The sequence below is a fragment of the Chroicocephalus ridibundus genome, chromosome 19 (assembly GCF_963924245.1).
Source record: "Chroicocephalus ridibundus chromosome 19, bChrRid1.1, whole genome shotgun sequence".
In the NCBI taxonomy this organism is placed as follows: Eukaryota; Metazoa; Chordata; class Aves; order Charadriiformes; family Laridae; genus Chroicocephalus; species Chroicocephalus ridibundus.
Window position 1 is genome coordinate 5,047,965 of NC_086302.1, and position 24,003 is coordinate 5,071,967.

Genomic DNA, 24,003 nt, shown 5'->3' on the forward strand with positions numbered 1-24,003 from the left:
GGGCTCGGCAGAGGCTCCGACGGCTCCCGGCCCCGCTCCTCGCCCAAGCGTCTGCCCTGCGCCCGTGTCCCAGCCATGGCAAGAAACCACCAAGTGCAGAAGGCCAAGCTGGCCGAGCAGGCTGAGCGCTACGAGGACATGGCGGACTTCATGAAGGCGGTGGTGGAACACGGGGACGAGTTGTCCAACGAGGAGCGCAACCTCCTCTCCGTCGCCTACAAGAACGTGGTGGGGTGCCAGCGCTCGGCGTGGAGGGTCATCTCCAGCATCGAGCACAAAACCGAAGAGGGCGACGACAAAGCGCAGCTGGTGAACGAGTATCGGGAGAAGGTGGAAAGGGAGCTGAATGGCGTCTGCAAGAACGTCCTGGCCTTGCTGGACAAGTATCTCATCAAGAAGGCGAGCGATCCCGAGAGCAAGGTCTTCTACCTGAAGATGAAGGGTGACTACTTCCGATACCTGGCCGAGGTGGCCACCGGGGACGACCGCAAGAAGACGATAGACAGCGCCCAGGAAGCCTACCAAGAAGCCATGGACATCAGCAAAAAGGAGATGCAGCCCACGAACCCCATCCGCCTGGGGCTGGCCCTCAACTTCTCCGTCTTCCACTACGAGATCGCCAACGCCCCCGACCAGGCCATCTCCCTGGCCAAGACCACCTTCGACGAGGCCATGGGGGACCTGCACACGCTCAGCGAAGACTCCTACAAGGACAGCACCCTCATCATGCAGCTGCTCAGGGACAACCTCACGCTATGGACAGCCGAGTGCGCCGGAGAAGACGGCGGCGAGGCTGGCGAAGAGCCCAAGAACTGAACGGCCATCCCCTGCCGAGCCGGGGACCGGCTCCCCCCACCCCCACCCCCCCGACTCTCCAGTCCCTTCGGCATCTCTTCGTGGTTTAATTTTTGTTTTGGTCTTTTTTTGTTGGTTTTTTTTTTTTTTTTTTTTTTGGGGGGGGGGTGTGGTGTGTCTCGGCTTCCATATGGCCCCCCCCCCTCCTCCCCAGCCTGGATGCCGGGAGTATTGGGGTGGTGGTGGGGGGGGTCGGGCCATGTGTGGTGTTTGCTGAGCGGCTTTGGCATGGCCCCCCCACCTCCGCCTTCCCTCCCCCCCGCCATCCTCTGCTCTGGGGGGGGGGAAAGGAGGCGGGGGGGGAGGGGGGGCTGCCCCCATCCTGGAGTGCTGCCAGCCCCCCACTATTTAACATTTTTTCGGGGGGGGGGGGGGGGGAGTGTGCCATCTCCAAACCCCCTTTCCCGGAGGGCTGGAGCTGCGACGGGAGGAGGTGAGGGGCCGGGATGGGGCGAGGCGGGTTCTGGGCACCCCCCCCCCCAACCCCCCCATTCCCGGGGTTGGGGGGGTGTGTGTGTGGGGGGGGTCACGTATCTCCGAAGCCTCTGTGCGTCTCCAATAAACCGTCTCCTGCACGCCTGCCTCTGGTCTGCCTCGTCTCTCCCCCGCGCACGTGTCCGGGCAGCTCCCCCCGCCACCGGGAACCCGCTTGGCCTCCCACCCGGCTGGCTGAGGCCTGGGGGGGGACACTCGGGTCCCCAAGGAGCTGCAGCAGCAGTTTGGCTGCTCCCAATCCCTCCCCCCCAACCCTGCGACGTGGGTCTCGGGATGCCCAGTGAACCCCCCCCATCCCCGTCCCTTGGCGGCGGCAGAACCGCAGTGTGGATGGGCTCATGGGGTGGGCTCTGCCTCCGCGGGGCGAGGGTTCCGGTACCCCCCCACACACTCCGTGGGGCTGGGGGGCACCGCACCGAGGTCCCCAACCCCACAAGGGGGTGTCCCACCCCCTTGGCGCAAACTCACAGTGCCCCAAAACCCATCACCGAGGCCCTTGTACAGCTTTCCTCTACGTCCCAAAGTGGGGCGGGGGGGGGTGTGTGTGTGTGTGTGGGAGGGTGCCCCAAAAGCAGCATCGGCGCATCGTCAGAGACACGGGGACAGCCCTGGGGTGTCACCGGGGCGGGGGGGGGACACGGACACATCCCTGTCGAGGTCCGGATGCGCCGGAGCAGGAGAAAGCTCAGCACTTCTGGCCCTGGCGCTCGGCCACGGTGAAGGGCGCAGCTCACGGAGCACAGGGCCCCCCACCCCCACCCACCCCGAACCCCGCCAGCGCGAGTTTCGACATGAAAAATAATTACAATAAAATACAGTCATGGCACCCTGGGCTATGAGCTCATCAGATCAAGCGCAGCAGGGCTGGGCAGGAGCCGGCCTTTGATGGGAAACACCGGGATGCCGGGAGGAAACGCGCCGTGACTCAGGACGTGCCACCCCGGTTCAGCGGGGTCCCCAGTTGGGGACGTGGGGGACATGCCAGTTCCCAGCCCCGGCACGGCCAAAACCCGGCTCCCGGGGTGCCAGGAGATGCTACTGGGCTTTGGGGAAACTGAGGCACAGCTGGGGAAGCAACCCTCCCCCCTCCCCTCCATTGCGTGGCGGGATGGCGGGGCACCCGGTGCAAAGCCCAGGGGGCTGCAGGGACCGGCCTGGGATGTAACGAGGTTCGCAAGGGCTCTGCCGTGGGAAAGCGCTGGCTGCTGTGGGAGGTTGCGCTGCGCAAACCAGAACCTGTTTGCCCAGGACACGTCACCTGGAGAGCAGAACCTGGCGCAGAGCCCAGCCGAGGGGATTAACCCCTGCCAGCGCCCCCCCACCCCCCCACCCCTTCCCCAGCCCCTCACCCACCCCCCCATTCCCCTCCCCATCCTCATCATGGCATCTTGTAGAAGCAAACGTGGGCGCTGCCGTGGCCCGTTGAGGACCGGGTCAGCGGCCCCGGCAGGTTGTAATTTTCTCGGCAGGTCCTGGCTGAGCTGGGGGGGCCCCCGGCGGTGTCGGGGAGCCCAGCCGGTTCCCGGGGGGGAGGCCAGCGAGGGGCCCCGACGCTTGGCCACCGCCCGGCCCCGAGCGCTCCCAGCCTGGGAACCAGCCCCAGACCTGTAATTAGCCAAACCGGGGCCGGCCGACATGAAAAACGAGCCGAGGGCTCTCGCTGGCCCTTGACCCGGCGGTCTGGGGACACGGGCAGCCCAGGCTGGTTAAACTGGGGCGGGGGGGAACGACGAGATGGGAGCTGGGGGGTGCTGGTACCCATCCGCCCCTGCTGCTTCTCGGGGCCCATGGGTGGCGGGAGGATGACGGGGCTCCCACCAGCCTCCCAGGAGTTAACCGATTTCGACAGCACCCAAAATTGCAGCCTGGCTGGGCCGTGTAGGAGGACGATGCTCCCCGGCCTCCCAGCCGGTCCAGCAGCATTTCGGGGCTGGGAAGGAGGCCCCGGGCCCCCATGACACCTCCCGTGAGAGGGACGTGCTGCTGGGGAGCATGGGGTGTCCCCAGGGGTCCTCCTGGCCCCCTGTTTCATCTAGGGTGGTGGGACCCAGACGGGGGGGACCAGGAAGACGTCGGGACATCCATCCCCATCCTTGTCCCCTGGCTGGGACACGCCGGAGGATGCTCTCAGCGTCCCTGATGCCGCACAAGAAGGGCCGCACAGCAAAGCTCTCAAATATATGTGTTTTAGCGTCTTTAACACCAAAAGAGCAAAGAGACATGGGTTTCCCAGGGCCAGGGAGCGTCCCCCACCCCAGAGCCACTGTCCCAGTCAGGCGCTGGGAGCAGGGTGCCGGCTGCCCCCACCCTGGCTAGCAGCCATGGGGTCAAGGCTACTGAAACAGGTCTCTATGGGCAAGCGGAGGCTGCTGCCCCTAGCCATGCTGCCTGCAAAAGGCTCTGCCCATCCCGAGCGGGGCTGGAGGGCTGCAAGACCCACAACCGGGCTTGTCCCTTGTCCCCGGCTGTCACAACCTCCCCACAGGGCTTCGTGCCCGGGGCCAGGGCTGGCCGGCTCCTGGCTGCCTGGCAGGGCCGGCTGAGGCTGAGCCACCACCAGCGGCGCCCAGGGGAGACGGCGCTGGCTGGCTGTCACCGGGCAGGCACCCCGGGGTGCTGCCGGGCTTCCCCTGGGTGCCTGGTTGGAGCTGGGGGGAGGGGCGGGGGTTAGTGTTTGGAGAGGCTTTTTCGTACCCCGCAGAGAGGACCACTTGGTGGGGAAACTCACAGCCCCGTGACGGAGCCGGCAGCCCCCCACAGCCTTTCCTGGGGCAGATGCTAGCCCCATCCGCTGGATTTTGGCCCATCTTGTGCGTCCTAAAGCCCTGGTGAGACACACCCCCCCCGCCCCAGGACAAGAATGACCCCTGACCGGGGGCTACCAAGGAGCCCTAACTGGGGGCTGGGGGCTACTAAAAACTCTCCACGTTTCATCCCAGTACCCACACTTGCACGCGACTGGCTGACCTGGCCTGATCCAAGGCACTGTGTTTTGGGCTACGGAGAGGAACCCCGCAGTTGCCCAGAGCGATGGAGGGGTCACAGCAAACCCCGGTTCAGTGGCTGCCACTGGAGCCCAAACCCCTCCAGCCCAAAAAAACCCACGAGCTGCTGCGTTCGCTCTTGCCCAGGAGGTGCCACGCGTGGCCGGGGTGGGCTCAGCCTCTCCCGGCGCCGGGCTTGGAGGGGCCGGGGCAGGTAGGACCAGCTCGGCAGAAAGCCTGGCCCCCCCCCCCCCCGCCAAGGGATGTGCCTCAATTGGGGTGACTAATCCTGGCCCTTCGCCCTGGCTGATTGCTCAACGGGAGCGACAGGAGCCAGAGTGTCACCTCCCTCAGCCCCGGGAGCCTTGGCGAGGCCGTCCCCTCCCAACATGGGGACATGTGGGTGCAGGAGCCGGCTGGATGTCACACCCGGGGTGCCCGGCCATCCCCACCCATCGCAGAGCCATTTTCTGCTTCGCCCTCACCGGGAGCAGCCGCGAGTATCACCCCCGCTGAGCTGGGGGGGTCCCAGCTGGGGGGGTCCCAGCTCAGCCCCCGCTCTCCCAACCCGGGCTGTGAAAAAGAGCCCCTCGGTCCAAAACCACTGCATTTTTCAGGCTACGGCTCTTTTAGACCTCAGCGTTTCTTGGCTCCGACGGGGCAGAGGTTCCCTGAGCTGAGAGACCTCTCTCACCTTTGATTTCCATTTCCTCAGCGCAGCAAGGCCGCGGCTGCCGATGCCGCCTGGGTATTAAAATAAAAAAGCCAAACAACAGCCACAAAAGCTTTGATGGCTCTTGCACAACGCCCGTTTGACCCGGCAATAGCCTTTTAAGCCACCAAATCTCTCAAAGCCATGGAAAAAGCCACCATAAAATTCACAGTTTTGTGATCACGTCTTCCATCCCTATACGGCAACCAGAGGGTCCCGCGCCGGGACAAGCCCACAAGGATGGAGTCTCAGCTCCGGTTACGGTTACATCGGCTTCCAGACCTTCAGCCCCAGAGAGCAATGAAACGCGGCCGCGGGGTTTCAGCCAGGAATAGCCAGGGAAGCCCCTGGGCTCTCAGGAGAGCTCAGGCACTGACAGCAGACAGGAATTTGACTTTTATATCTGGAATGTCAGTGTAGGCTTTCATCATGAACTGATCCAGTTAAAGCACAAGCGCGCGTGTGTGTCTTCTCCCTCCTTCTCCCCCTGAGCTCCTCCTGTTCTCCAAATCCTGGCCTCAAAGCTGCGAGATAGAAAAAAAATTTAGTTTTAATTCCCTGCCTAGCCGCAGTCCCTGCCAAGGAAGACCCCGCTCCCATTCGGATTCACCGAGTCGGTGGTCTGCAACCGCTCTGCTGAGGGTCAAACTGTCCGGTGAGAGAAAGCTGTCTTATTTTATGCAAGGTCTTGGGCAAGAGGCGATGCTGAGTCTGCACAGGGAGCTGGCAGCCGGGAGTCTCGCCCGCTCCCATCCTACGTGCGGCTGCGTGAGCTGCCGGGAGGCGCTCGGAGGGCTGCTCGGCCCGGCCGCCTCGTCTTTCATCACCCCGACCTTCTCGATTCACCGCGCTGATGGACCCCAGCTGCTGCCCACAGCGTCGGTGAGACGTGAGCTGCCATCACCGTCAGGAGCCGCAGCGGGACGGTGAGAAGGAATTACACGGGAAGGAAGGGAAGCCCCAGGATTTGGGATCGGGAGAAAAAAGGTGGTGGATGAGGGCAGCCGAGCCAGCTGCTGGGAAAGGCCCTACATGCAAAGGACGTGCTCCAACCTCCCGCTGAGTCACACAGGGTCTTTCTTAATCAAAAGCCTGCAAAAGCCGAGCTTGCAGTTTGCGCAGCGCTGTCAGCGCGCTGCGTGCTCACCAGCCGCCAGCGCTCAGCCCCTGGAGAAGCGCGCGCGCGAGGAGTGACCTGCTTTCACGTCCCACAGTCGCTCGTCCTCACTTCCCTCCAGCAAAGGCTTTGTCTGTTCTCAGGTAGATCATAGAGGAACAGGACGTCGCAAACATGGAGCCTTTCTGCAAAGTACACAACGCAGCGGCTGCCGTGACGTTCCCACCAGAGGCTTTTTGGCCTGGGGCTTTGTAGCACCCTTGGTTTTATTTATTCAGGTTCAGCAAACACACAAGATGAAAGCGAGACGAAGGAGTGTTTTATTAAGAAAGAGTCCCATCATTATTTAAAAAAAAAAAAAAAAAAGAAGAAAAACAACCATCTTTCTGTCCTCCTCGAGACAGATTGGAGGCTTCTCAGCCTGGATGCTCCTCTGAGCACGAGGCCCATGCATGCTCCTCCTACGCAGTAAACCCTCAAGTCTCACTGCAGACGAGACAGCTCTCCCTGATTTTTCTTTCCTCTGGATCTGCTTTGGTCACGGTGGGGAGAAGGAGACCTGGCAAAAAGTCAGTCTCCTTCCCCTTGCTTCTCTCTCCTCTCGCTAACCGTGTCCTTTACTCTTGTTCCTAAGGAAAGACCTGGCTCGCCCGGCACTCAGCCATCGCCTTTCTGCAAAAACGCTGCTCTGCGCAGCAGGGCTGAAGGACAAGGGGTCAAACCCTTCCCAGGGAGGGAGTCCAGCAGCCAGCCCCCTGCCCGGAAAGGCTTTCACTCGGCCTGAGTCACACCACGCGGAGATCCCTTAAGCTCCTGGGAGGAAAAGGAGAGGTGTCAAAACCGAGAGCAGCCGTGGAAGAGGTGGGCGTGTTACAGATCCATCATTTCTTCTTCCACCGCTCTGTCCTGAGATTGCACATACTTCTCCTGCACTGCAAGTGTGCTGATAACGCAGTAATTAAGGAAAACGAGGGGCTGGGCTCAAACACTCCCTTCTGCAAGGAGCTCTTAACGTTCTCGGCGAGGAACCAGCCCCACATTAGCCTGAAGGCTGGCAGGACGACGCAGTACTGGCAGCGGCACGCATCACCTGAGTTATTTCTGGCTCTGACTGATCCCAGACCCGACAAGTACAGGAGAATCAATTGCATGGTTTGGACGAGGTGGAACGAACCAGTCCAAGTGAGCGCGAGCGCACGGAAAATTGTCAAAAGATTCCTCCCACGTTCACAGTATCAATTAGCAACAGATGTGGTGGCTTTGGTGTGGACAACTGCCTGCGAAGGTCTGGGCCGAGCCCTACTCGTATCACCAAAGAGCGTCAGACGGTGTTAGTAACAACCCGGGCCTGCAAACTGCCAGCCCCACCTCCAGGCTCTCTTCCCCAAGGAAGGAGAAATTAAAACTCGATATAACAGAGGACTGGTGGAAAAGGATATGAAGTAAAGTGGAAATCGGCTCCCACTGCTGCCGACATCAGAGCTTCCAGGCTCCTGTGCTCCTGGTCTCCGAAGGAATAGCCGTTGGCTTTGTCCACCGCCTGCATCACTTGCCGCATGCTCTCCTTATCCTGAAAGGGAGGGAGATGACACACAGGGAAATCTGGTCCTTCCCCGGAGGCAAGAGCTCACGCCGGGCTTTACCATGGATTTTCTCCGAGGCTTTGAGCCACCCACATAGCACCCAACGCCCCGAGGACGCTGCCGGCCTCCCTGAGCCCAGAGGGGCCGCAGGACAACCAGGGGCACCCGCTGTGGAGCCCGAATACATCATGGGCTGACACCCTCCACCCTCTCGCTCCCTTTCATCACCTCTTGCCTCAGCCCATTTGCCTTTGTTGACACTTCTGCCAACTACCAGATTAACATTTTCAGCCCTCGCGCCCAAATGTATTCCTCCCAATCTTCTAATTATTTTGTTAAATACAACGTTTTAGGTAATACTTTGCCCAGCTTTGAGACGCAGGCACGGAAGAGCTGAATGAAGGGGGAGTTTTAATTCCCCACCCCGGGACACAAGGCCCACATAGCCCTAAGCTCATTAGCCTTTTCTTTTCCTTTGGCTGCCACAGATCATTTACAAGTCTGGGTGTGTTTCACTGTCTTCTTCCATCCCCAAGTCTCTTCACAGGTGAGGTTTTCAGCCCTCATGGCTCTAAAAAGACGTAACCTAGCTGCTACGTATCCAACACTCCCTGTTCTCCTGGCCCCGCTCCCCCTGCTGCATCACCTGGACGTTGAGCGGAACGAAGGACACCAGGCTGTAGTCCTCAATCACCTCCACCAGCTTCTCATTGAGGCGGCGGTAATTTCTGAAGAAGGGGTCAGAAGCTAAATGGTCAACCAAGTAAGAGAGGTCCAGGACCTCCGTGTAATAATCCAGGTTGAAAGCTGCGAGGAAACACCAAGAAGCTCTGAAGGCAATTTATAAGTTGAAGAACCCAGTGAGATTTCCACCAGTTCCCCAACCACCTCCCAGCAATACATCCCTGTACCCGCTAATTTACACCTGAGCAGCCCAATTCCACATCTCCCTCTCGTTAAAGGCTCTTACCCAGCTTGCCGTATTGCTCGATCAGGTCCATCTTGGAGAGGATGTTGACGTGGGGCAGTTCCACGTGCAGCATGGTGGAGAGCGAGGTGCAGAGAACAGAGATGAACTTGCCAGGGTCCGTGCAGTAGTGAGAATCCACCAAATGCACCGCAGCCAGCTGGAGAGCAAGAGCGCAGAGGGACAGCACAAGGTCAGAGCCGTGACGAGTCCATCCGCTTGCTTTTGGGACAATCTGAGAGGCGGCTATAGGACAATCTGTTCAGACCTGACTGTAACTACGTGAGACTCCCACAAAGGGCAAGTTACAACCTACCTTCTAGCTCCTGCGTATAAAACATCCTCATAAATAAGTGTACACATATAGAGAAGTACATATTGCCAAATTCACAGCCATGGACCACCCGGGGGATTCAGGACCCGGGTGCTGGTGCACAGAGAGGGCTGTGGGGAGGCTTATAGGGGTGCTGAGCTCCACCAGCAGTATACAAAGACGCTTAAACCTGCAACTACTCTCCCTTTTCTCAGGGTTTTTTACTTGGCACGCTGAAGTTTCCACGCTTGTCTGAACTCGGCAGGTTTTTTTGCGGGGTGGGAGCTGGGGTTAAGTCTCCTTCTGAACAACACGACTGCCTCCAGATTCCCACCTTCCCGCAGGAATGCTCGCGCACAGGAGCGGTAACTGTCGCACGCCGCGCTCTGCTGGGAGAGCCAATTGTCATGTGGTTGGAAAGAATAATTAATAATTAAACTAACGAGCAGTTTGATTCCCTGTGTTTTGTGCAGCTGTAACAATGTGGTCCGAGACCTCTGTTAAGTTACTGCCTACTGCACCATGTTACTCAAAGTCAGAGCGCGGCTGAGTCACAGCTACGCTTCTGCCACAAAAAAAGCAAGTTTAAAGCTCACAGGCAGGTGTAAGCACTTGGGTGAGCACCAAAACAGCCGTGTAACTTTTTTTAATCTTTTCCGTGTAATCTTTTTTTAGTAACTACAATTTCAGGTACATTTATTTGAATAGAAAGAATTTCTAATGTGCAGATGCCCCCTGACGTTCTCAAGCAAATGAACTTGCCCTTCTTGCTCACACCATACACGGTTTGCACATTCATGGTTTGGCCCAAATGCAAACCAAATGCAACGTAAGCAAGTCAGCTCGGTTATGGGACTCTTCTCACCTGCGCGTCCTCATTTGCATCTTCCATTGTGCAAGAAAGCACAGAGCACGTACTACAACGTGCAGGGCGGTTCGGTTTGGCTGCAAGGGAGCCAGGCAGGGCCTGAGAATGATGCCCAAATTTGTCACAGCGCACGGCAAAGTGTCCTCGCTCGCCCAGCGCACACGTCTACCTCCCTGCTACAAAATGCAGCACCCACTCGCAAAAAACACACAACGTCTGTGGACAGGATCCTGGAGCACAGCGAGAGTGCGTAAGGAAGGAATCCATGTTTCTGTCCATGATAATCCCACTGCATTAAATGCCCTGAACAAGCCACTCTTGCCAATCCCTCCAAGCATAAAATGAGACAAAATTCCCCTCCTTTCCTGATAAAGCCATTTGTACCCACCATTAAAGGCTCTGACCGTGCAGCACAAAGCTTCCGCACCCCTTCCACAAGCACGTGGCTTGCCAGGTGCCAGTCCCAGCTCCCTGCAGAGCCCCAAACGTACCCTGAAATTCCACTTGGCCAACTGCGCGAAGACGTTCTTCAGGGCGTCGTGGTGGGTGTAGAGCTCCACCTGCCCTGGGCAGTCAAACAAGTAGTAGTGACCCCTGAACGCAGCCAGCTTCTCCTGCAGCCAGTCGAAGTTGGCCTCCAGGTACTCCATGCAGTAGATCAACCCCCCGTTGGGCCCCAGCTTCAAATTCTCCATCACGTCGGGCAGGGTGATGAGCTCGGCAATGTCCACGGCGCACTGGTAAGGCATCACCTCGTTGGCGGGGTCCAGGTTCACCACCGTCACCTTGCGCCCGATCCTGCCCATGAACTCCTGCATGCCGTGGCAGTAGGTCGTCTTCCCGGAGCCCGGAGGCCCGATTACCACCTGGCCGAAGGCCAGCGAGCTCCCCTTGCTGCCCTCAGACATGTCGGCTCATTTCCTTCTCCTTCTGTTGACTGAGAAAGGAAAAGCTCCCGTTTACCATTTTATTTGCATTTATACGAATGCGATGGGCTGGAATTCACACCTGGGGAGCGAGTAGAGAGGAAGGGAAAGCACCACTGTGTAACTGCTGCCTCCCCTCCCTCCCTGCCCATCCGAGCCACACGCCAGGGCGGACACGACCCTGTTACCCCCCAGCTGGTGACGCCACGGCTGAAAACAGGGCCAAACTCCCACCCAGACCCACGGGGCTGCACCTGTGGGACGCAGGTCCCCACTCCTGCCCACGTGTGGGGTGAATTTCACCCTAGTTGGGTCCTTCCTGATGTGGCAGTACCCACATGTTCCCTCCCTCGCCCTCCAAATCCCCATGTTCCTCTTCTCCTTCATGTCCCCTCTCCTCCCCATGTGACCCACATATTCCCCACTCACCACATATGCCCCCTTCTCCCCATGACGGCCTACGCCCCCTCTCCCACTCGCTCCTTCCCCATATCCCTTCTCCCCCCCGTCCCACATCTCCCATGCTGTGTCCCCTCACCCCTCATGTTCCACGTCCCCTTTTCCTCCATCCCCCTTCTTTGCCTCCATCACTCTTCTCCCCCACACACCCCCTGTTCCGTCTTCTCCCCCATGTCCCTCTCTACTTACGTCCCCTCTTCTCCCCATATCCCACTCATGACCCCCTGTCCCCCACGTCCCCCTTCTTACCTACATCCCCTCTTCTCTCCACATCCCCCTTCACCGCCGTGTTCCCCTTTCTCCCATATCCCCCTCTTTGCCTACATCCCCCCTTCCCCCCATGTTCCCCTTTCCCCCATGTCCCCCTATGTCTCTTCTCCCCTATGACACCCCTTCCCCCCACAGACCCCCTTTGCCTGCACCCCCATATCCCCCTTTTCCCCTCCCATATCCCTTCTCCCCCATGACATCCTGTCCCCCCACATCCTCCCCCTTTGCCTGCACCCCCATATCCCCTTTTCCCCCCCATGACACCCCGTCCCCCTACAACCGCCCCTTTGCCTGCAGCCCCACATCCCCTCTTTCCCCCCCATATCCCTTCTTGTCCCCCATGACACCCCGTCCCCCCACATTCCCCCCTTTGCCTGCACCCCCATATCCCCTTTTTCCCTCCCATATCCCCTCTTTCCCCCCATAACCCTTTGTCTCCCCCCCTTCCCCTCACGCTTCCCTTTCCCCCACGTCCCCCCTTCTCCCCCACTCCTTGCCCAGCTCCCTTCACCCCCCATCCCCCGCTCGCCGCCCCACTAGGCCTGACCCGGTCCCGCTAGGCCTCTCACCGCCCGCCGCCGCCGTTGGTGCCCCCGGCGTTGGGTCCGGGTCGCCGCGGGCCCAGAACGCCGCGTTCCGGCTGAGGAACGGCCTCCTCCGCCACAGCGCCCCCTGGTGGCTCGGAGGACCGCGCACCTCCACCCATCGCCGGGACTCGAACCCGGGACCCGAACCCCGGAATCGGGGTTCGGGTCGCGGGTTCGAGTCCCGGCGCAGGCCCTTTTTCCCTCCGGCACAAACCCATTCCCTCCTCTGTCTGCCGAAAAAGGGGTAATTACTCCCTGCACCCCCCCTATTGCCTTAAGAAAGGCCAAGATAGAACGTCCCAGCAAAGCGTTCACCAACTCACATTTCACCCTCCAGTACTGGGTCACTGGGACAAAGGGTCTGCCCCCCTCCCCCAAAAAAAGAGAGTGCCTGCGTCAGGAAAACGGAGCAGAGCACGTCGGAGAGCCGTGGAAGGAAGCAACCCGCTACGCCCGACCGCAGGGGAAACGCCTCCCGCAGAATTCCTCCGGGGAGGCTGCCAGGACGAGTCTTTCATCCCGACGAGTTTCTCCCAGGAGTGTGGGATCGTTCACGCCCAAGCAACGCGAAGCTGCGGGCCAGCAGCGAGCTTTCTGCAGGACAGTTACTGTGCCACAGCTGGCCCTGTCTATACTTGTCCTTCCCTGGGTCTCAGGCAGCCAAAAACGACGAGTTCTGGGATTTTAGGCTGACCTAGCACCCAGGCTTGGTTGATCCAGGCAGAAGTATCGGCTTTAAACAGCCAGTTGGAAACACAACAACACCCTTCCCTGTCCCCACCGAACAAACAGGACCAGAAATTCCGTCCCCACCATTTGAATGGTTCAATTAGGGGAGAAAAAAAAAACCAAACAACCCACTGAGGCTATTTTTGTTACAAGTCTATATTTCTTCCAAAAATAAATATATGGACACCCCACTCCAAAGCCGAGTCCAGGAGCCAGCCTGCACTCGACAGGAGGAGAACCGGTACAAAGGCTGAGTGACAGTCCCTGCTCAGCGTGACTGGGCGCTGGAGCTCTCCAGAGCACCGTGTGACGCCCGGACAAACACCATGTCCTGCCTGTACTTCATGGCAGTGGGTGGCTGGCGCCTCAGCAGCTGGTCACCGCTGTCCTTTGGGTCAGGGTCATCGTAGATAGTTGAGATGAGGATGGGAGCGTCCCGCCGGGGCTTCTTCACCTTGCTGAAAGTCGGCAGTTTCTCCCCGTGGTACCTAGAGGGACGCAGGAAACGTTTGGTCAAATATTGCTGAGGCAGCGGGACACCACTGTGCATCCCAGCTCGTTTCCTTAACGAGCTACACGGGAGAAGTGGACTGATACAGGGCAATAAGGATTCTTGTCCTACTCCTGGCTGCAAGATTGCTCTAGAACAAGAGACACAGCACTGCACAAAGCCCCCAGAAACCCCACAGAGAAGGTAGGGGTGAGGTGCACAGCCACAGCTCAGGTCGCTTGGACCTTCCCCACCAGCAGAGATGACCCTCAATCCTCAAGCACAGCTCTCCACACGTGTTTGTGTGCTGCGTGAACCTGCAAAGGGTTCCAGTCCCGCTCTAGCACCACAAGTTCCTCTAAGGAGCACTGGACCACCACGAAGAGCAGTGTCATCTAGCTCTGGAGCGCTGTGGCAGGCCCTGACACCAGCTGTGCAGGGAAAGGCAGATCCCTGGGACAGAATTCCAGTTCTGGTTCACAATCTACTCCTTTTGTGGCCTGTTAGTTGCTGCGTCAGCCCAGCGAGCCCGGGCAGAGGCTCTGAACACAGGCTGGCAGGGCAGGGTTGGGTACTTACCCCAGCCCCCTCTTGCATCTGGGGTTCTGACCCTCATTGTCCAGAGCTTCGGCCATTCCAGAGTTGTTGCTGCCCAGCCCCAGCCCCTCCGTCCAGCCCTGCTGCTCCAGCACCTTCCTGCCAAAGCCCTGGAAGAGGGGAGAAAAATGTCACAGAGTTACTGGACAAAGCCCATCCTCATCTTCCCAGACCCTCTGCCCCCTCCCCACATCCAAGACCTCTCTTTCCCCTAACCCACACCCTCTGAGCATCCCCATCACTGCTTTTCCTGTCCTGCCCCATCCCCTCCCGAGCACGTATCCAGAGCTCACCTTGGTGTATCTCTCGAAGGTGCCGATCTGCTGCCCTGAAACAGAGCCATCCTCCAAGCCGTCCCGGAGTCGTTGTTCCAGCCACATCTGGACCGAGTCCCGAGCATCCTTATCACCCCCATCTAGGGAGAAAGAAGCCAGAGTCAGAGCAGCACAGCCCAGGAAAGCCGTTCGCTACCGTCATTTCCCCCAGAGCACCACGCAACAAGGAGGCAGAACCTGTTCTTTTTGGCAACTCTCACTGCCAGACAAGAAAAACGTTGTTTAAAGAACACTGACATCTTGGACGCTTTCAAAGGATGAGAGCGTCAAAGAGTTCCCCACTGCAGAAATTCTGCAGGGTCAGAATTTCCCAACCGCCCCAGTTTCCTGGGGGGGTTTCAGCTCAGATACCTTTGTCATAGTAGATGCTCATGTCCACATCCCAGTCATCCGCAGTCTGCTCATCAAAGTCTGCCAAGAGAAGGAAAACACCAGCTTTGGTGATGGTTGTGGAAGTCTGACACAGACGAGCCGTTTGCTGGCTGCCCAGCTCCCTGTTTTCTCTAACAAAATGGGAAGGAAACGGTATTAAAGACGCTGCAAACCACAGCGCTTACACAACAGGCCGCCAGTAGGACCACTGGGGTCTCTGGCAACTGGACTGAACCACTGCAGGTTTTGTGAGTAAGGGAAGGTTTTGAAAGCGATGGCAGGACGCCCGTATCTGCAGCTGATCTGGAATGCTCATATGGGGTTATACCTGATTTACCTGCAGGGCTGGGCCCCCCAGCTCGCGGTGGTTAGTTTGTGGCTCAGCGACACAAACATCAACGTTACCTCCATTCTTCTCCTGCCAGTACTGAGCGTCTGTGTAGAAAACAAGGCCAGAGCCACCCTTCTCCCACTTCAGCTCAATCTCCTCTTCAAAGAGCCGCTCCTCCACACGGTCCTGCTTGGTCACGTCCTCGTGCAGAGCCTCGTGTCGCTCCCACTCCTCGCAGGTATCATTGTCCTGCGAAGGAACCGGGGAAAGGTGGGTGACACCAACAGCACACAGCCTCCCCCCTGTTTCCCTGACCCTCGCGGCCCATCGCAATGCCTTTCCTCCGAAACAGCTTTGTCGACAGGGCTCGTCTCAGCCTGCTGTTTTCAGGCACTAACACGACCGGCACTGATGACCTCATTCCCCTGACTAATGCCATCTCCAGAGTCAGCAGACAGAAGTGGTGAAAAAATACCACATCACACCCACTTCACGGCATGCTTTCAGCAGCGTACCCGATCTGTAACGCAAAGATGCCCATTTAAGGAGCAGGTGTGTTGGACGTAAAGTCAGCACTAGCAACAAATTAATTCCACTCAAGTTGATCCCTAAAGAGATTGTGTCGGTTCCAGTGAAGGAGTTCGCTGGCACGGACACAGATCAGACTGACAGCTTTACTGCTGCCTGCCCAGTTCTGGGCAGTGCCCTCCAAGGAAGACATTAACCGACTAAGGAACAGCCAAAAGAACGACTAGAGATCCAGGAAAAAGAGCCTGTGAGAAACAGCTAGAGGAGTCTGTTTAGTCTGGAGAAGAAAAAGACTGAATAAGAAGTTTGTAAAGGAGGGAACAAAGCCTTCTCTGTGTCCGCTGTTGCTAGGAGAACCTAATGGGATAAAAGCGCAGCAAAGATTTGGCATCTAAGTGAATTCTGGTAGAGCAAAGAACGGGAATGGCTTGCTTTGGGATTGTGCTGCCTCTGTAATGACAGAGGTTTGTGAGAACAGGCTAGACAGGCGTCTGTCAGGTGGAGGGAACGAGATAGTCTCCGGAGAGCCTGTCCGGCCCAGTTTTCTAGAAGTCTTTGTCACGAAAGTCATTTTTCTCAGAACGACTAACTTCAATCACAGGAGCATTCAAGGCCAACCATTTGTAGAGCTCCGTGTGTCATTTCCAGCACACAAACGTGCTCTCCAACTTCCAGTCACCTCATTTACAAGCAACAGCAGAGCCCGGCCAATCTGCCACGCAGCAGGGCAGAGATCTGCTCCTGCAGCACCAGTCTTCGCTTGTGCTCACTCCTCTGGACCAAACCCTTTGGGCTCAAGCCCCACAACCAGCTTGATTTGGACACGCAGTTTTGGAGGCGTTAATGCCCACACTGTTCATGTACCAAGGGGCTCACTGCACAAAGACATTAACAGCCGTATTTTAACACCATTTTTAGACAAGCAATTTACGCAATACAACTAAAAGATTAAAAGTGAGTTCCGAGAGAGTTATATCAGCCCTCCCAGCTTCGCAGTTACAATAGCTAACCTTGGACAATGCTAGAAAATTCCACTTACATCATCCGAGTGCGACTCCTCTGCCTCCTTCTCCTGCCGCTCCTCATCTTCCTCAGCGCTGGCTGGGTGAGTCACCTCAGATCTTGCCACAGGCCCCTCTTCCTCTGTGATCTCATCCCCTGTAGCAGTGTAAACTCTTTCTTCTTCTATAACTGTCTCAGTGTCCTGGTATTCAAAAGGCACATTCCCATACCTACGGGATGAGGCTGTCTTTGGAAAATCCAGCTGCAATTTCTTGATAATCCAGGGAGGCAGCCTGCAGGCCCGGATCAGCTCCAGAAAAACTTTCAGGGGGGTGCCCACATTCCCATAAGGCATGAAGGAAGGGGGGTTGAACTCGGGCAGACGCTTCAAGTCTGATTCTGTGACAGATTGGCCTGCGGCCGTCTTGTCCCCACTGCAGGGAAACGTCTCTGTGCCTGGAGGAGAGGAGGAATGGTTTTGTGGGGGAACGCACACTCAGAGAGGGGTAAATCAGAGCAAGAAGGGGATGAGCAGGCCCCAAACCAACTCTTGTAAAATCATAGTATGGTTTGGGTTGAAAGGAACCTTTAAAGGCCATTAGTCCCACCCCCCTGCAACGAGCAGGGACATCTTCACCTAGACCAGGTTGCTCCAAGCCCCGTCCAACCTGGCCTTGAACCCCTCCAGGGATGGGGCAGCCACAGCTTCTCTGGGCAACCTGGGCCAGGGGCTCACCACCCTCACAGCCAAGAATTTCTTCCTGAGATCTCATCTAAATCTCCCCTTGTCCTATGGCCTCCCTCCCTGCTCCAGAGTCCCTCCCCAGCTTTCCTGGAGCCCCTTTAGGGACTGGAAGGTCTCCCCGGAGCCTTCTCTTCTCCAGGCTGAAATCCTCCAGCTCTCTCAGCCTGTCCTCACAGCAGAGGGGCTCCCGCCCTTGCCTTCCTCTGTCCCATGAGGGATTTTAACCCCCCGGTACCCCCAGGTTGCCTTCTAGGACCCGCAGGGCTGGGATCCGCTGCCCAATGCGTCCTCCGGACCCTTCCAGGCCCGTGAGGGGAGGCTGGGCCTCCCCCTCCCGGTGCCCGCTCGTACCTGTCCCGGTGCTGAGGCGAACCCTGCGGATGAGGCAGCGTCCGGGCAGCGAGGCGCCGCCGGGCCCGACCCAGCGCTTGCCCGAGTACATGCGGACGAAGCGGCGGGCGCGGCCGGGCTGCACGGCCACCAGGCAGGAGCAAGTGCGCGGCGCCGCGGCCTCCTCGCCGCCGCCCGCCGGCGGACGCTCGGGGCGGTGGCGGTAGTGGAAGCAGACGAAGCCGCCGGCCTCCAGAAACTGGCTGAAGTAGACGCGGAGCTGTGCGGAGCGCAGGGCGGCCGGGATACCACTCACCAGGCAGTAGCGAGCGACGACGCCGCCATTACCGTCGCTACGGCTGGGCGCCGCCATCTTGCCCCAGCGGGGCGGGGCGTCACGGGCTGCGCGGGCGCGCCGTGATGACGTCAGCTCCCGACGCCGGCGAGGGTGGGCGCCGCCTGGTGGCGCGGGAGCCCTCTGCGCGCCGGGGGGGCCAGGCCCCGGGGGGCGTCACAGGGCCTGGGGGTGTCAGGGGGCGGCCAGGCCCCAAGAGAGGTTACAGGCCCTGGGAGTGGCCAGGCCCCAATGGAGGTTACAGGCCTTCAGGATGGCCAGTCCCCCGGCGGAGTCAGAGGTCCCAGGAGTGTCCAGACTCCAGGGGGGTCGCAGGCTTTGAGGGTGTCAGGGCGTGACCAGGCCCCAGTGGAGGTCACAAGCCCTGGGAATGGACAGGTCTTAGGGTGGGTCACAGGCCTTGGCGGTGGCCAGGCCCCGGGGGGGTCACAAGCCTTAGGGGTGGCGAGGTCCCAGAGGGGGTGACAGGTCCTGGGGGTGGCCAGGCCTCAGGGGAGGTTACAAGCCCTGGAGGCAGTCAGGCCTGGAGGGGGGCTCACAGATCCTGCGGACAGCCAGGCCCGAGGGTGGAGGTCACCGGTCCTGGGGGTGGCCAGGCCCCAGGGAGGGGTGACAGGCCCTGAGGGTGTCAGGGGGTGGCTAGGCCCCAGTGGGGGTTTCAGGTCCCGGGGAAGGCCAGGCCCTGGGGGGATCACAGGCCCTGGGGGCGTCAGGGGGTGGCCATGCCCTAGTGGAGGTGACAGGCCCTGGGGGTAGCCAGGCCCAATGGAGGTCACAAGCCCTGGGGACAGCCAGGCCCCAGGGGAGGTCACAGGCCCCGGGGGGGGTGTCAGGGCACTGTGGGTGTCCAGCCCCCCCTGTGCTGTGAAGCGCAAGCCTTGTGTGGGGAGTCCTGGCCTTGCCCTCTTGGTAAAGCCCCAGTGCTACGTGTCCCACGATGGAGGGGTGGCCCTGCAGTGACAGACCTGCCTCATGGGCAGCGCCATGGGCAGGTGCCACTCTGGACAGGAGAGCCCACAGCTATCCCCTGTCCCCGGGGGCTGGTGGGACTAGGGGCAGGATGGAGACGGGGGTAACTGGCAGCGGGGCTGTTCGGTGTCCCGTGTGCCACAACTCAGGCACACGTCACCGCACTGCATGGCTCAGGGCTGCCCGTGGCTGGTGTGGGCCTGTGGAAATCATCCCGTGACTCACACGCTCCCTCCTTGTGGAAAACGGCCATCACAGGGCTGAGCTCACCTTGGAAGCCGTCTGTCACCATTCAGCGGCTCCGGTGGGAAGCGGAGGGACAGACTGACGAAGCAGTCCGAACTCCCACTGGGCTCCTGGCTAAAATTCGAGGTGTTTCCACAAGTAGGAGGGTGACGAGGCACAGGGAGGCTTCGTGTGGTTTTACCTGACACCTCGGCTGGGTCGGGCACGGCAAACGGGACGGTGTTTGTACCTGTCGGTGGCTTTGTGCGCATCCAGGTGAATCAGAGCATCCACCTCTGACGTCGCCGCTGGGCTGGGAGCCCTGGGGCGAGGCTCAGTGCCTGGAGAAAGGCACCAGGTGTGGAGGGGCTGCGATTCCGCTGCCTCTGCGAATTTCTGTCTCCTGGGCGCACCCAGGGGTTTTTGTGCCGCGGGGCTGTTCATCAGACAGCTCCGACATCCCAACACTCCCTCCTCGTGGCAACGCAGACGGATTGTTATGGAAAGCCCCTTTTCCTTTGAGCGTCCTTTCCACCCCGAGCCTGCAGCCGGTTTTTATAACTCCCCATAAATTTAACACCACCTGTAAAAAGTCACCACCATGTTCCAAAACGTAAAACATTTTATTAAAAAAATAATTTACTGCATCTTATATACAAACTGCAAGAACATTCACTTATAAAATACTGACATTTAACTCGTTGCAGAAGCTGCAGGCAGGAGGAGCAAGCTCTCCAGGCTACGCGTGCTCCCAGCTGTAACTCGAGGGAGGGATGTTTTGGTTCTGTCACTAAAAGGCTCGTCTCCGCAGTGTTCACAGCTCGGGGTTCACTTATTGTCGCAGGAACGAGGTGAGGCCCCAGCCCAAGATGATACGCAATAGGTTTAGGGGCTCTTAGGTAACCCATTGCTCTGCGAGCAGTTCTGTTGTATTTCACGGCGTTGTGGAGAAAAGATGCAATCTAGGAAAAGGTAGGAGGGGTGAATCTGCACACCCTGTAAGCTTTAATACTCTGGCTTTTTCCCTCTTGGTGCCTGAGGAATATTCGTCAGTATTTCTAAGATTTCAAGCACAATAGACAGACTGAGACTGCACCCAGAGCTAATTCCGTAATGTTTGCATTCAGTTAGTGATCCCACTGATGACATGTTACTCAGCATGCCTAAACACCACAGAATCAAGCTGTTAGTTGAGGACAAACCTCATCTCTTGGAGTTAACAGCAAAATGCGCCTTGATTTAAATGGCACCAAGGATTCATCGAGTAAAAATCGGGACCAGTCTCTAACCCAACCTCCTCTGGGGCTTGTTCGCAGGCGGCTGAGCGGAGCAGGAGCTGCTGTAAACATCTGCCAAACCGGAGCTGTTTCTCCTGGCTGAATCCTCCAGCCTCAGCCCTACCGAGACGTGCAGTTCCCCGCAGAGTCCCGAGCGTCTGTCTGCCTAAATCCCTGCTCCCAGGTTGGCTTTGCTGCCCGGCAAAGTGTGGGTAGCATCCACGGGGCCGGAGGCCGAGCGTGGCTGCTCAGCACGCCATGCGTGTCGCCGGAGCCAGCTGCCTGTCCGTTATTTCGTACAGCATTTCCACAATGAGGTCAACGATGTCCGCGTTGCCGATGACGGGTCGGAAGAAGAGATCCGTGATGAGGGTGGGAGGGATTGATTTTAGGGTGGAGGAGATCAGTAAAATGCGGGCAAAGCGGCCGTGGTCCTCAGGGTGCAGGGGCTGCAGGACCTCATGAAGCGCTCTCTGGGCTTCCTGCTGGAGGCTCTCAATGTACACGGAGGCCCTCAGCCCGGGGATATCTGCCGAGGGAGAGGAGGAAAAGCCGGTGATGAGGGAGGCTGGAAAACAGCCCCAGATTTTTCCCATTCCCATCCTTCCCAATTTCTCAGAAGGGATCTCTGAGGCCACGCTGAGAGATATGCTGCACTACCGAGATGTATCTATTCCAGGGCTGCCATTTGAGGGAGGAAAAATAGTTAACTGGGCAAACACATGCTTTAGAAAGTAAACCCCAGGATCCTTTATTGTCTGCAGGGCAGGCAAAGGTCTCTGGCTTTTACCAGTGTTTGACATCCCTCCTTCCCGCTTCCTGATGCATTTAGTAACGATCGGTGTTAAGGGTAAGGTAACCAGCCCTCCCCACCCTCACGCCTGCCCGCGCTCTGAACATCTCCAAGCCAAGAGGCGCGTGTTCAGATGCTGCACTCACCGGGATTGAAAAGAATGGCTCCCTTCAGGTAGGCGTATTCCTTGGGGCTCAGGTCCAGCTTCCAAAAGGTGTTCAGGCAGCACTGCAGCCGCTGCACGGCAGCCAGCGTGGGCTGCGTCCGCTCAGGCTCCTGCTGTTTGCTTTGGCCATCGAGGAGGATCTTCTTGAGCATGCTGGGGGCTGGGGTCTCCATCACCTCGAAGGTCACCATCTCCTGGACCAGCCCCAGGAGGAAGAGGGGAACCCAGCAGCTGTCCAGCAGCAGGAGTTGATCTTCTCGTGGCAGCAGGTAGAAGGCAGGGAGGTTTTTCATGAAGCTGATGGTTTTTACCAGCACGTTGGAGGCCGCCTGGCAGGTGACGTGGGGTGTGCGGAGGCAGACAGTGCGGCGCTGGTGGCAGAGGCAGCGCTGGTGGGCTGGGCTCCAGCCGCCCCGGCTGTGCTTGCGGTTCTGGCTGAGGAGGGTGTAGAGGATGGCGGTGTGTTTGTCTTCACTGTGGCACTGGCACCTCTCACAGTCCACGTCCATGCTGCTGGTGGTCATAGCTGAGCTGGGCAGCCAGATCCTCGGCAAAATTCAGCTCTTGCTACAGTAGAGAGATGTAAAATCCCTCCCAAACCCTCTGTTGCAGGCTGGATTCTCCCTGTCCTCCCAGCTCTGCCAGCCCACAGCTGCTCAAACCAGCTCTTATAAGGCTGGGCCACCAATGAAACACCCCTCCACAGCCTTGACCGCTCTGTGATTAAGCGGTCCTCATTAAAAAAAACCAACAGCCAGCCGTCCCTGGGCTGATTGGCTGGGGTAAATGAGTTCTCCGTGTGGCGTCAACGGCCGTTTTCTCAATGAAGCGCCAGCGGTGCAGGGAGGGGGACAGCGGGTTGGGCAGCCTTATCGCGATTACCCAAACAGTATAAACAAAGTCATTAACCCGGCCTGTACCATGGCACCAAGGCCCCGTGCTGTCATCGGGCAGGTGTCACTGCCAGGAGGTTCACACACACACAGGGCACTCGTCTGGGCCCTGTGTTCAGCGGCCTTGGAAAGAGCAACCTGGAAGTCGTTTTATCAGCAGCTGTTTGCCTAACCTTGCTGACAGGAGACTCGTGTTGTTACAGTCAGGGAAGAGAAACTCAGCAAACTGATGGACTGTAATAGTGAAACCCAGGCAGGGCCCATTGGTTCGCGTGTCTCTGAGGAAATGTAGGGCAGACAAAGAGCAAATTCTCAGATTTTCACCTTAAATAATAAGGTGGATAAGGAATTGGCTGGATGGCCGCACTCAAAGAGTGGCAGTCAATAGCTCGATGTCCAAGTGGTAACCAGTGACAAGCGGTGTTCCTTGGGGGTTGGTACCTGGACCGGTGCTATTTAACATCTTTGTCGGCAACATGGACAGTGAGATTGAATGCACCCTTAGCAATTTTGACAATGATACCAAGCTGTGTGGAGTGGTCTACATGCTAGAGGGAAGGGATGCCATCCTGAGGGACCTGGACAGGTTTGAGAGCTGCGCAAACCTCATGAAGTTCAAGCCTGGCCAAGTGCAAGGTCCTGCACGTGGGTTGGGGCAATCACCAGCACAAATCCAGGCTGGGCAGAGAATGGCTGGAGAGCAGCCCTGAGGGGAAGGACTTGGGGTGTTGGTGGATGAGAAGCTCAAAACAACCTGCCAACATGCACTGGCAGCCCAGAAAGCCACCCACCTCCTGGGCTGCATCCCCAGCAGCGTGGGCAGCAGGGCGAGGGGGGGGATCCTGCCCCTCTGCTCCGCTCGGGGGAGACCCCCCTGCAGTGCTGCCTCCAGCTCTGGGGCACCAATATCAGAAGGACACGAAGCTGCTGGAGTGGGGCCAGAGGAGGCCACCGAGATGCTGGGAGGGCTGGAGCCCCTCTGCTGTGGGGACAGGCTGAGAGAGCTGGGGGGGTTCAGCCTGGAGAAGAGAAAGCTCCGGGGAGACCTTCCAGCCCCTTCCAGTCCCTAAAGGGGCTCCAGGAAAGCTGGGGAGGGACTCTGGAGCAGGGAGGGGAGCCATGGGATGAGGGGGAACAGTTTTAAACTGGAAGAGGGGAGATTTAGATGAGTACTGAGGAAGAAATTTTTCACTCTGAGGGGGGTGAGCCCCTGGCCCAGGTTGCCCAGAGAAGCTGTGGCTGCCCCATCCCTGGAGGGGTTCAAGGCCAGGTTGGCCGGGGCTTGGAGCAACCTGGGCTGGTGGGAGGTGTCCCTGCCCAGGGCAGGGGGTGGCACTGGATGGTCTTTAAGGTCCCTTCCAACTCTAACCAATCTATGATTCTATGACAGAGCTCGCACAGGGACGCACAGTGGAAACATTCTATGAATTACCTGGTATTTTTATCCGTTGACCAGCAGGAATGGAAGAATTTCTCGTCACCGATCTCCGGGGGGGCTGGTGGCCGTGTGAGGGATGCCCCCGGGGACGGCGGTGCCTCAGCCGGGGACGGGCCAGACCCAAGCCTCGGCCCGCCATGGGGGGACACCGGGCCCGGACGGCCCGTCGCCATGGCAACCGCACCCTGCGCCTGGCGTCCCGCCTCCCTCCGTCGGATTGACCGCGGCCCAGACCAATCGCAGCGCCCATCCCCGCCGCTCTCTTCGCGGATTGGCCGGTAACGGGAAGTGG

The 24,003-nt window shown here is 58.6% G+C and overlaps 4 protein-coding genes across 5 annotated transcripts; 1 reads left to right on the top strand and 3 right to left on the bottom strand.

The window, feature by feature from the left end:
• On the top strand, window positions 1–1,161 carry SFN (stratifin). Its single transcript, XM_063355862.1, has one exon. It carries the CDS (start codon window positions 76–78, stop codon window positions 814–816), a length of 741 nt encoding a protein of 246 aa, XP_063211932.1. The 5' UTR covers window positions 1–75; the 3' UTR covers window positions 817–1,161.
• Window positions 1,162–6,460: 5,299 nt separating this feature from the next.
• Window positions 6,461–12,239, bottom strand: GPN2 (GPN-loop GTPase 2). The gene is made up of 6 exons (XM_063356109.1): window positions 12,119–12,239; window positions 10,386–10,831; window positions 8,717–8,873; window positions 8,393–8,553; window positions 7,603–7,733; window positions 6,461–7,106 (listed from the first exon to the last, which is right to left on the bottom strand). Exons 2-6 carry the CDS (start codon window positions 10,800–10,802, stop codon window positions 7,034–7,036), a joined length of 939 nt encoding a protein of 312 aa, XP_063212179.1. The 5' UTR covers window positions 10,803–10,831; window positions 12,119–12,239; the 3' UTR covers window positions 6,461–7,033.
• A 753-nt stretch (window positions 12,240–12,992) lies between these two features.
• On the bottom strand, window positions 12,993–17,992 carry GPATCH3 (G-patch domain containing 3). The gene is made up of 7 exons (XM_063356151.1): window positions 17,617–17,992; window positions 16,558–16,976; window positions 15,065–15,239; window positions 14,639–14,698; window positions 14,246–14,367; window positions 13,935–14,062; window positions 12,993–13,353 (listed from the first exon to the last, which is right to left on the bottom strand). Exons 1-7 carry the CDS (start codon window positions 17,966–17,968, stop codon window positions 13,134–13,136), a joined length of 1,476 nt encoding a protein of 491 aa, XP_063212221.1. The 5' UTR covers window positions 17,969–17,992; the 3' UTR covers window positions 12,993–13,133.
• A 1,799-nt stretch (window positions 17,993–19,791) lies between these two features.
• Window positions 19,792–23,932, bottom strand: NR0B2 (nuclear receptor subfamily 0 group B member 2). 2 transcript variants are annotated; one of them, XM_063355902.1, is made up of 3 exons: window positions 23,706–23,932; window positions 21,361–21,947; window positions 19,792–20,950 (listed from the first exon to the last, which is right to left on the bottom strand). In XM_063355902.1, the coding sequence occupies exons 2-3, from the start codon at window positions 21,902–21,904 to the stop codon at window positions 20,670–20,672; spliced, it is 825 nt and encodes a 274-aa protein (XP_063211972.1). In that variant the 5' UTR covers window positions 21,905–21,947; window positions 23,706–23,932; the 3' UTR covers window positions 19,792–20,669. The 2 variants fall into 2 exon arrangements, with proteins under 2 accessions (XP_063211972.1, XP_063211971.1); XM_063355901.1 differs by having other exon boundaries at window positions 21,361–22,551; window positions 23,706–23,931.
• Between the last annotated feature and the right edge of the window lie 71 nt (window positions 23,933–24,003).

Coding starts and splice junctions, on each gene's coding strand:
- SFN (XM_063355862.1), top strand. CDS start 76: ATGGCAAGAAACCACCAAGTGCAGAAGGCCAAGCTGGCCGAGCAGGCT.
- GPN2 (XM_063356109.1), bottom strand. CDS start 10,802: ATGTCTGAGGGCAGCAAGGGGAGCTCGCTGGCCTTCGGCCAGGTGGTA. Junction 8,874..10,385: donor TGGCCAAGTGGAATTTCAGG/GTACGTTTGGGG, acceptor CTTGCTCTCCAG/CTGGCTGCGGTGCATTTGGT. Junction 8,554..8,716: donor CGAGCAATACGGCAAGCTGG/GTAAGAGCCTTT, acceptor GTTTCCTCGCAG/CTTTCAACCTGGATTATTAC.
- GPATCH3 (XM_063356151.1), bottom strand. CDS start 17,968: ATGGCGGCGCCCAGCCGTAGCGACGGTAATGGCGGCGTCGTCGCTCGC. Junction 16,977..17,616: donor TCGCCTCAGCACCGGGACAG/GTACGAGCGGGC, acceptor CCTCTCCTCCAG/GCACAGAGACGTTTCCCTGC. Junction 14,063..14,245: donor CCTTCGAGAGATACACCAAG/GTGAGCTCTGGA, acceptor CCCCTCTTCCAG/GGCTTTGGCAGGAAGGTGCT.
- NR0B2 (XM_063355902.1), bottom strand. CDS start 21,904: ATGACCACCAGCAGCATGGACGTGGACTGTGAGAGGTGCCAGTGCCAC. Junction 20,951..21,360: donor AGCCATTCTTTTCAATCCCG/GTGAGTGCAGCA, acceptor CTCCCTCGGCAG/ATATCCCCGGGCTGAGGGCC.